The sequence below is a fragment of the Amblyomma mixtum genome, chromosome 3 (assembly GCF_055824585.1).
Source record: "Amblyomma mixtum isolate Tamu chromosome 3, ASM5582458v1, whole genome shotgun sequence".
NCBI lineage: Eukaryota > Metazoa > Arthropoda > Arachnida > Ixodida > Ixodidae > Amblyomma > Amblyomma mixtum.
In genome coordinates this window covers 97,831,589-97,842,910 of record NC_143014.1, presented here as the reverse complement: position 1 = coordinate 97,842,910, position 11,322 = coordinate 97,831,589, and the positions used below count along the sequence as shown (strand labels likewise).

Here is an 11,322-nt window from a genome sequence, read left to right as displayed (position 1 = left end):
CGAGTCGCTTCGTGCGCGCAGCGGAGCCTTGCTCCTCGCGCGCCCCCGGGACGGGGTGACTATTGAGTGTGTGTATCAGCTGGAGGACGATGTGAATAAACGTCTCCTTTGTGAACTTGGAGGCCTATTTCTTTGCGGCGAATCGCTCTCCTCCCAGCGGAGGTTGAGTGCACCGCATCGGTGTCCCAGTGTGTGTGTGGTGACGGCTGATCGGGGCCCTTGGCTCGCGCGAAGCTCGAACCCGCGGTGGGTGGTGGCCTGTGTCCACTTAGAAACCCACAACCTGAAGCCACTTATTTGCAGCGCATGCCCATCATATCTTTTCTTTTCGTCTTCCTTGATCTTTACATGCGTTTGCTCTTGTGTATACGCTTTTGTAGTTTAGAATATTTGCTCAAGGTGCCTCAACTTTCAGCCTGCGTGAAAGCTGCAATAGCTTTGCACAGGCCATTTATAGAAGCAGTTTGGTAATACAGCGGCAGCCGTGTAACGCGTTACGCGTTTTTGTAGTTGGTCACCACAGCCAAGTACGTCAAAGCGCGATTGAGGTGTCCACAGACCGAGTGGGGACTTCCTTGGGACGCATAACTTTTTGGGCACTGCTGGTTGTGGGAACGTATTTTGAATGCGTTCGGTGAAAATGAGTGCTCCCTGAGGAGATCCCAAATGTCCCAATGAGTTATTTTTGGGGCATTTTGAGGAGAGTTTGTGTTTGCGGGGTAAGGTCCTAGTAGTAATTAAATAGCGCTTAAAAGACCAGTGCGCAGCGCTAAGCATTACAAACGATTTTATACCGGCAGTATTAGTCTCGGTCGGCGCCAGCGCTAAAGAGCACTTGACGTCACAGTTGGTCGGCCAACCTGGATTACCACATTCCTGATGACGCTGCAGCGTCGCCGGCAAACACTGGTTGTTCCTGTGAGCAACCACTGGGTTTGGTGACGTCACAATAATTTGGGAAAGTAAGCGCACCCTGAAGTCACTCGATGCGGATGGAATGCCGAGCGGCTCCTGAGACAACATTCAAAAGCATATTGAATTCTGTTCCGCTCAACACCTGCGATTGAAACTTGCTAGAAGGCATCCCCTATCGTTTGTTTGCGTTCGAAATTTTGCGTCTCTGTCCCTTTAAGCTTTCCGCCGTATAGAGGAGCAGCGTCCATGCATGCTCGCCGCTATGCTGCCGGCCATCACCGACGAGGCCAAGCTGGACGTCGCCGCCTGCCTCCAGGAAGCAGCGCGACAGCTCGTCTGCTGTAGGAGGAGTTAAGGCCGTGTTGCTGCACGAGTTTCCACACCGCACGAGTTATGTAATACAGATCCGTGCGACGCGACTGGTTTGTCCCTTTTTCTTTGCGATAAAGCGGAGGTCGCGGCTACACTCTAAAGAAAATTGTACACTTAAGGGTGCATTTCCGTGTCTATAATTCATCCCTTTGCACCCTCACTAAAGGGTGCAAAGTATGCTCGTCGCACCCATAGTAAGGGTGGGATCTTTACAGTTGCACCCTTTTTCCAACTGTTTTACAGTTTCATAAGTTTGTTTGCTTTAAAAGGCGCTGATCAATTTTTTTGAGGTGCACTCTTGAAGGGAGGCTAAACATTTTATACGAAAAGCTGCCGACGATCTGTCTAACTTTGCACTACAGTTAAGGCATCTCCAGCTATAATTATTATACCCAGATGTGTCTTTCACGGTGTTTCTGAACCTCCTTGCTGTGGAGTCACATTTATGGTGTCTGCATGGTCCACGGCGTGATTTTGATGATTATATTTAAAAAAAGAAACAGCTTGCTAAAGGGGGCCAACTTTCAGCAAACCCGCTCGCATAGTAACACGATACTATAATGTGCCATATATTTTTGCCAAAAGAACATAAACAGGTATAAGCTTAACTGGAATGAGCCATAGAAAGCTACTGAGGGGACAGTGTTCAACACAGAAGACACCACTATACTGCGCACAATACTTCCTTGCCATAACGAGCATATTACTTTCTCCAAGTTTATATATGCTATTTCAGCGAGCCCCTATTTGGAGTAAGTGATGCTTAGCACTTCAGCTAAAATAATTCAGTTCATTTTCACATTATGAGGGCAAAATTCGCAGTCATAGCTGCTTGCATCAAGTCTGCAGCTGTCATTTAATGGAAAGCTCGAATAGCTCACATCATTTTAAAGGCACGCTTGATTGACCTACTTCAATGCTGTTCAACATGTCAAAGAACACCCCTACACCCTTACGCACCCTTGCACCTGAAGGAGCTGCAACACCCTTGCACCCGTGCAGCTTTGAAGGGTGCATGGGTATGAGAAGGGTGCAGTCATTAACGTTACACCTTTAAGGGTGTAATTTTTTTTACTGTGTATGAGCCACGTCGTAGGGCTCCGTACTGATTTCGACCAACTGGGGTTCATTCACGTGCACAGACGTCGACCACTACGCGGCCCTCTTTTGCATTTCGCCTCCCTCGAAATGCGGCCGGCTTGGAACCCGAGACAGTCTATTCGCCAAGCATACACGTGAAACTCTTATTCCGAATGAACATCCAAGTAATGTTTGAAAACAGTGCGACGCCAGAATCTTGATCTCGACTGCCATTGTGTGCATCGCTGCAGCCGCCAGTGAAGAACTGCTTCTTCTCCGGACACAGTTCGCCATTTCGATGGTTCGTCTTAATGTTCACTGTTTGCCTGTCTTGGGCTCTTGTCAACAGCACGTGGACATAACAGGAATAACAGGACACGCGGAAAGGGGGCCAATACTTTAATTCAGTCCAGCTGGCAGTTCTTTTTTTTTTATTTTAATGTAAAACAGATAGCAACTCAAAGAGGAAGGCCTTTCAAAGGCTCCTCTTATGGCTGCAGTTTCGCAGTCACCTAAGCACAGGCCGCTAGCTCCTATCGTCTCGTCTGTCAGTTGATGCCGTCAGAAAATAAAGGGTTGAAGGTGGTAGGAAAGAGGCGTCTGATCTTCAGGGTAACGATGAAAAAGATCTTTGGGCGGAAGATCTCCGGGAAAGCTGCTTGTTTATCTCTTTGAGACGGAACGCGCGGAAGTGTTTGAGCACTGCCGACATCACCGGTTAGCAGCATTTGAAAGAGTCCACTGCGCCCCGTTAGACAGGCGCATGTACAGGGTCGTCGTCGTCATGTGTCCATGCTCGTGTACAGGTTAAAGCCACGGTCGCCTGCAGCAGTGTGCTGCACAGCAAAGCTGCGCCGAAGGGACGACGACCTGCTCGTCCTGGTGCGGTGGCTCCGTGGTCTAGTCATGGACGGTGTTTTTGTACGTCGTCGGCACTACGTTGAGCAACAGTTGTACAAGGATTGTGAATTTTCCTGCAACGGAGAAAAGAGAAAAACCAGCCGAGGTCAGATTCTGGCCACCCTAAGGCATGGAACATGCGCCGAACATGGGCGATTTCACGAGACTTTGTATTGTGGGGTTTAATATTCCATTAGATCAGGAGCTACAAGGAAGCTTGCGACATGGTTGTTTTTGACAGAGCCGCTGAAATCTTTCGGACTTGTTCATTGTCAACTGAAATTTCACCACAGTACCGTGTTGCGCGACAAGTCTGTGCAAAAAAACGATCGCAGCAGGGGAAACAAAAAGTCAACCTCCGATCTTGGGCAGTGCAAAGCTGCAATAGCACGTGCCTGCACGAAGTGGCAACGCTGAATATACGGACAGCGCAGACTTATTTTGGGGAACGTGCTAGTGCAGCTCCGTTCACTCTGATCTCGCGCGTTCAACTATAACGGGTCACGCTATAGGAAAAAAAAATGATCGGAGATGACAAAAAGCTTTGCCCTCTAGGTGACGATGGAACAGGCTGTGTATGGACGGCGAATCTTTAGGTTACCACACAAAACTTTAAAAAATTGGCCACTCAAAGGACACCATGAACGTGGTGACACGTACTCTTCGTTTTTTGTGGTCAAGTCCTAGCATTGCCTGCAGCTTAACGATAAGGATTTGCAAGAAACCTGAGGTTGCGCTCTCCGTTATTTTCACAAAAATTTGTGCTGTTGTGCACAAGAGAGGTGAATTGCTAATCTCTGGTTGCAACGTCGAATAAGAGCACTAGCCGAAAAGTTTGCGGCTATTCATTAAGGTATGAAGTTAAAATGTGCTCTATTGGATTAATGACATCCTATAGTCGAAATGAGGAAGAAATGGGCTTGGGCAGGCCTTGTAATGCGAAGGCCAGGTAACCGCTGGCCTTCAGGGGTAACGGAGTAGATTCCAAGAGAAGGCAAACGTAGCAGGGGGCGGCAGAAAGTTAGGTGGGCGGATGAGATTAAGAAGTTTGCGGGGATGCGGTGGCCGCAGCTGGCAAAGGACATGGGAGAGGCCTTTGCTCTGCAGTGGGCGCAGTCAGGCTGATGATGATGGTGACTGGAATTAGAAATATTATTCTTCCGCGGCGTCCTAACACAATAGGTTAGCGCTCGACATCGGGTAACTTGTCATTCTGCGATAACAATAATCCTTGAATCAAATCGCTGCTGGATTTCTTAGTACGCCGATCACTGGTATTGACCTCCGTAATGTTTCTTGGCCTCACGCCTCTGTTCTAACTATTCATGCATCGATTCTGCTCGTTTTGTTATATTTGCACTGACTTCAGCTCATTACAAATTGTGGTAATACTCTGTGTCACAGGGAGTACCTAATATTTTTTATACCTCATTGTTACTTCATCGCATGGGAAAATCTTGATAACCTACGTATCTGGTTGGAGCTATTATCATATTTTACGTATTTCTCTCACACTATCCCAACCACCATCATGTACAGGGAAGCATCCTGTATTGGAGCATATCTACCAATATTTCCTGATTGGAGGTTAAAGGTAGACTGCGGCATATTCGATGTTAAGAATTTTGATTTGAGTGAGAAGAATGCTGCTAATAAGCATTTCTTTTTCTGGAACAGATGTGTCAATCAGCAAACGTTGTAAAAAAATCTTCCCAATCACACAATTAGGCTTTTTTACTCGATGAGTGGCAACATCAGTCCACTAATCAGATGAAAGGGCACAGTTTGCTCTCTTACAGATCCCTATCGCTTGTATCACTAGCTTGTGAAACAATGAAACACGTCATCTTCGCTGATCCTGTTAAAATTCTATAAAGTAATTTTTATTTTTGAACTCAGATTTTGCATCCAGCTTTCTAATTTACTCACAGCTTGCATATGTGCATCGGATATTTCTTGTTTTCCCCAGAACCGTCCACAGAGTAAACCGCAATTTTTTTCACGAATCAAGTATTTTAAATCTCGATCCAGCTGTCCTCACGTCACGCAAATATGAATGCAATTATCAGCATCCCGCCATTTCCGGTCTGCAGAAAGGTATGTACTACGCGTGGGCTTCTTCGGCAGTACCTATTATAACGCGTCGCTTCAAACCCTTGGGATCGCCTAAGTCTGCTCGTGATCAGCACAAAGTCAACACACCACCCTTTAATACCACTGAGTTCAAAGCATCCTAAAATACCAGTATACTGAAATCTTGACTGACAAAGGTAGTGACTTGACTTTTTTAAAGTGTGTCTTAGCTAAAGCAGAACTGTGACCATGTACAACATGATTCTTAGTATGTTGCTAATGAGTGTGTTTCTGCTGTCGTTTCCTGCCCTTGAATTTTTAAAATTCTTTTTACTGTTTTTTGTTCACCCTACGTTATGTATGTTTACCGTGCGGTTCTTTAAAATAAAAAGGACAAGCTACAAAGAGACCGGACCACGTATCAGGTAGGGTGACGACACGAAAGAGCCCAGCTGTTGGCCTTTCCCGTGTGTCGACACAGCTCTGCGTGATCAACATGGAGCAGCCTGCGACGGCTCATACATACGCATGATACCAAGCCGGAGCCTGTAGTGGACGAAAGGCACGTAGAACAGGAGCCCCGAGGCGATGAATAGGCAGGCGTAGACGTACTCCACCTGCGGGTTCTGAATAATGGGCGCTGCCACCAGGTATATGGACAGCAGTAACACGATCCACGGAATCACGATGGGAACCTGCGAGCACCAACCGCATCCCGCTCAGCGGCGCCACTCGCAACACCAGCGAACGGCCGCGACATTGCGTCGGACCTTTGCACAGCCTGCCTATTTTTCGGTCAGGAGAAGCACAAAATGGTGCAGGGGTGCTGTCACGCAGCGTACCTTGTACGGCCTCGGCGCGTCCTTCTTCGTCCACCGCAAGATGATGAGGGCCAGCATGGTGGCCCCGTAGAACATCCACGCCGCGAAGCTGAAGAAGTCGATCAGGCTGCCGATGTCAGCCAGTGACACCATGCAGATGGACAGGGCGCACTGCGGCACGCAACGCATGTCACACTTTGATCTGTGCGCCCTCTGGCCGCGCTCTACTCACGTTGAGAGCCAGCGCTGGAACCGGGGTGAGCCTCCGTGCGTGCGCGTAGGACAGCACTTCAGACAGGTGTCCCTCCCGGGCGGCGACGAAACCGATCCTGCGAGAACGAGTGACCGATCGGTGGAGCTATACACAGAACACCATTCTACGAGGGGAACTGCACAGCGCTTCGCTACTGGCGCGCTGCTGAACGATTTCTGCACTTATTATATTCAGCCCTAGTTTTGTCAGCGCACGACCGAGACCGGTGCTCCTGGTTCCACGTTGAATACCGAATGCTAATACTCAAGTGCCAAATCTGTTTTGCCGAGTTAAGGCTTACGGGCATCTCCTAAATTATGTCTGCTAAACTCCTCCCACGACAACCCATAATGCGTTTAACGGTGACTCTCGGGCGAAATCATGCCCAATAAATCCCAATAAAGTGACCACTATGGTGACAGTGTTCGTAAATGTTTGAGAGACTTACGCCTCTCAGACGTCAAGTTCTCCATGAAAATGGTTTTAAAAACGAAGTAGAATCGGTGCCGGTTTGCAAAAGGAGATACTTGGAGGACAAAGTTTTCCTGGAAAAATTAAGATCCAGTGAGAACGCAGTAAGGAGGAAGCTTCGAGTGACTGCCCTTGCCCTGTCAGCTTTTAGCGAAGAAACGGGCGTAGAGGTGAGCGACTATAGTCAATGAGGTCAGAACGCGCGCCAGACGCTCTAGTCAACACTTAGTACCGGGGACACTGACGTATGTATATGCAAGTATAGTGAAATTACATGTGTATAGCGGTCTCAGCATATGCCGGCTGAAAGCGTAAAGGGACGGTTAGGAAAACTCAATCCAATTACTGTTGCATGAAAAAAAAAATGATTGTGTGGTTTTTTCTGAGTACGTTCACGTTTGTCCGACAACATAAGACGATTTTAAGGCATATAAAATTGAATTTAAAAATATCCCCACCACTCGATTCAAACTCATGACATCCATACCTAAAAGGACGGGTTGCCGCCGTTTGGAAGTGAATGGCGGTGTAGCCTCCTAGCCTCTGGAATCGCGCCCAAAAATCGGTGTCGATGCAAGCATTTCAGTAGAACGTCTTGCAGGGATAGTTGGTTACTGTTCATCTTTGGTTACAGGCGCGAAAAAGACACAACACAAGGCGCTTCGTCCCGTCTATCTGCTTGTGTTGTGTCCTTTCGCGCGTGTAACCAAAGATGGTAACTTGGGATCGTGATGAGCGGCCTTGGTAAATACTTTAAGATCTCAGGAGCGCAATCAATATTGTAATAAGGAGACTCGAAAGAAGAAGTGGTTGACTAGAACATTACCCCAGGACTTCAAAGGATGTCTCTCTGTCAGAGCCTCTGGAGGCCAGTTCCGTCTGCGGGCGGGTGGCGGCCGTGTTTATGTACAGGAGGAATGAGCCTCATAGTGACGGCCTGTCGGCAATCGCTCCACCTGAGTTACTTGCACCGCGTGCACTTGAGTAGTCGACATGATCGTACCATCTTCCAACCTGCTCACCCTATCGCTCCCGTCCGGATGCTACTGCCTGGCGACTGCTCTAAACCGACTCGCACCCTCATCTACGTCTCTGGAACCTCTTCTCTCCCACACTGTTGTCCAGGTACTGCCCCACATGCGGGTCTGGGCCCTCCCACTACCACCCCCTCTGGGAGTGCCCGGACCCACCGGGTGTTCCCCCGTCCCTAATCCCCCAATCGCCACCTGGGAGGCACGGTTTTCCAGCTCGAGCCTTCAGGAGCATGATGGAGCAACTGGAGTACTGGACTGCGGTTTCCACACGGACAGTGACGGAAACAATTTGTCCTTTCACTCAGTCCTGCGTGCACAGCTGTTGGGGCACTAGAAAATCGCAACGATGCGCAGGGCAGCCAGATCAGGCGGACTTCAATAAGACGATCCTTAGCGATGGCTGACCAAAACATTAGGGTCATGTATTCCGAGTAATCACATCCTAGTCGAAACCATGAACTGGACGTGGGCAGGGCATGTAATGCGAAAGCAAGATAACTGATGGTTGTTAAGGGTAACGGAGTGTATTCCAAGAGAAGGCAAGCGTAGCAGGGGGCGGCAGAGGGTCTGGCGGGCGGATGAGATTAGGAAGTTTGCGGAGATAAGGTGGCCGCAGGTGGCAGAGTACATGGTTAATCGGGGGAATATGAAAGAGACATTTTCCCTCCAGTGGGCGTAGTTTGGCTGATGACGATTATCCTGAACAAATTTGTTGCTGCTCCTAATGTCTCCAAGTGCGCAGCTCCTTCTTGGGGCGTCTTGGTCATGATGCCTCTCGGCACACACAGCGGTAAGACAGCTCGCGAGATGACCGATGCAGGACGCGACTGCGCACATCTCTTCTGACCGCGCGAGAGATGGCGTCCCCACCTGGCTGTGGTGAAGGTGGTGCCGTTGCCGGAGCCGAACGTGGAAGCGGCCACGAACAGCGAGATGAGCACCGCCGCCGGTCCCAGCACGTGGTTGCCGAACCGCTGCACAAGCGCCACAGGGGAGACATTCAGGAACATGCACGGGAGTACTCGCGAGGCACGATGCTACATGTACATGCATCCTAGGTGTCTGCACCGACGCCGTATCGTCTTCATAGCGACGCGATGCGGGAACAAAGACAGACAGCGCGACAGCAGGAACAGTCTACTCAAAGTCTGCACGCCGCACAGTCGGGCCGGTACTAGGATATGCCCGCGGAGAGATGGAAAATGAGCGGCGACCGTAATTATCGCACGGGACGAATGACAACATCGTGTAAACGATTCTTCGTTGCCTGAATGCCCTGAGTGTAGAGAGAACGAGGACGTACGGAAAGAGAGAACTGGACGTAGCGCAACGTCCAGTTGTTCTCTCGTTTCGTTCATCCTCGTTCTGTCCACACACGACGCATTCAAGCAAAGAAGAAATGCAGCACCAACTAGCCTACTCTTTTCTCGCATTGCTGACTGTGACATGCTGCTCAGAATAACAGCTGCTGCTGCCGTCACTTTGAAAACATGGGCCATTCTTCGAGCCTAACACAACGCACGTAGCCGCAACATTATCGGAGAAAACAGGTGACTGCTAGGGGAAGCGAGTGAGCCGCTATGTATGCAAGCGGAGACGTGGCTTGTCAAAGCTCGATGTTCCTCGTGGTTTCCGTCAAGGTTTGAGTTTGCGATAGGTGATGCGTGCTGCATTTCCGTCGCTCGTGTACACCAACACACCTGCGCGGCGACCACACCTTTGTCGAACGCGGCCGACTCATGCGTGTAAGAGACAATGCCATGCAACCGCAAAGCAGAGTCCGTATGACATCCGATTAATCGGCCGCAACGCCGGAAGCTGATGCTGCGGCTCGGATGCCGCGGAAAGTCCCAGAGAAACCGGATGGTGACGTTGTACACGTAGTGTATGCTCCCACATAGCGCCCGTAGCGGATGGTCAAGGACCTCAAGGAGGCAAGAGCAAACGTGGTGGCGCGCTCTGAAGCGGAGTTCTCGGCGCGTGAGCGGATGCAAGGCTTTCGCTTCGTCTTGTCTTGCCTACACCAAAATGAATGGGCGGCAAATCGGCTCTATTTTTATTTCGTTTGACGATCCAGCATCTCCTAGCATCTTAGCTCCTCTTCAATAAATTTATGCTAACAATGAGAACTGTCGAACTGAGAACACCACCTTGAGGAATACCCTTCTCTTGTGTGAGCTTCTTTGATAAGATATTTTCAACACTAACCTTGAAGGTCGCCTTACAACCCATCGCCACCGCGTGGATTCGTGGTGGCGCCAAGCATCAACAACATGAGAGACTCAAGTTGCCCTAGCGGTTTCCAGGAACGAGACAGAATGATTAATTACCACAGCGACGGCTTCGGAGGCGAGCAGTTCAGTGGCGGACATGACGCTCATGTAGGACACGTTGATGAGGACGTAGCACAGAGTCACCAGGGGAATGCCGATCATTATGGAGCGGGGCAGGTTGCTGCAAACCACATCGGGCCAATTATTATACGGGCGTCACTGGTAAAACGACTTTTTTTTTTAACCCCATGCGTATTAAAGGAAAGGAACAGCTAAATCATGTTTGCATACTTACACGTATGGGTTGATCAGCTCTTCTGTAATGTAGTTCAAGTTATTCCTGAAAAGACAAAGCAACGATGTAGGCTGTGATTTTTGTCTTTTGAACGGAAAACAGGCTTCCGAAATGCACATACTTTTTCTGCGCTAGACTCAAAATTAATGGCTACGAGACACCTTGTGCACGCACTGTTCCATCTCATTTCCTGTTGATAGCTTTCGCTCTAAACTGTGCGCCGAAAGTTGCTATTCGCAAGCTAAAGCGTTCTGGGGAGCATGCGCAAAAGCCTAGCGCCTAAGCCTACCACTAAATGGCCAAAACTGTCCAGACCATCCGTCGTAAGCCCAAAGTCCGGAGTAAAAGGCAGTGGCGATGTCGGAAATTGAGCTTGTAGTCCCTTGGAAACCGGTGGACAGGTACTGTGTGTGGCCTGCATGTAGTGGAAAGGGAGAGAAGAGAAGAATGAGCAACCCCGCATGTGTTGCACACGGGTCGCTCACAGCCTCGCGCTGAACCATAGACAGTGTGTGCCCCAATCTCTACAATTATTTCGATATTTTTTATCTGTATAGGAAGCCTGTTTGACATTGACCGAAAAGGCAGCAATCACGGCTCCGGTCAGCCAGGGAGGGACCTTATACTTTGGGGATCCGGCCGGCTCCATCCTCCTATGCAGAAACTCATAGTGCATTGATTTTGGAGTATGCGCTAGTGAATTGTGGACCTTTCCGAATTATTTTTACAATGTTGCTTGCATGAAAGCGCAATTCTTGTACACTCGTCTGAACTCGGGACTGCTGCAGAATGTCGCAGTGGCCCGATTGTTTCATTTTTCCCCTGGCTGAGTGCG

The 11,322-nt window shown here is 49.3% G+C and overlaps 1 protein-coding gene across 1 annotated transcript in view; it reads right to left on the bottom strand.

Annotated features, from left to right (window-relative positions):
* Window positions 1-2,751: 2,751 nt before the first annotated feature.
* Window positions 2,752-11,322, bottom strand: part of sbm (L-type amino acid transporter sobremesa) — an 82,207-nt gene continuing 73,636 nt past the window's right edge. The window contains exons 6-13 of the mRNA XM_089580317.1: window positions 10,803-10,902; window positions 10,488-10,532; window positions 10,250-10,373; window positions 8,790-8,893; window positions 6,394-6,490; window positions 6,183-6,332; window positions 5,867-6,035; window positions 2,752-3,341 (exon numbers count right to left, since the gene is read on the bottom strand). Coding sequence (XP_089436443.1) covers window positions 3,268-3,341; window positions 5,867-6,035; window positions 6,183-6,332; window positions 6,394-6,490; window positions 8,790-8,893; window positions 10,250-10,373; window positions 10,488-10,532; window positions 10,803-10,902 — 863 coding nt within the window. The 3' untranslated portion in view covers window positions 2,752-3,267. The remainder of the gene's footprint in view (window positions 3,342-5,866; window positions 6,036-6,182; window positions 6,333-6,393; window positions 6,491-8,789; window positions 8,894-10,249; window positions 10,374-10,487; window positions 10,533-10,802; window positions 10,903-11,322) is intronic.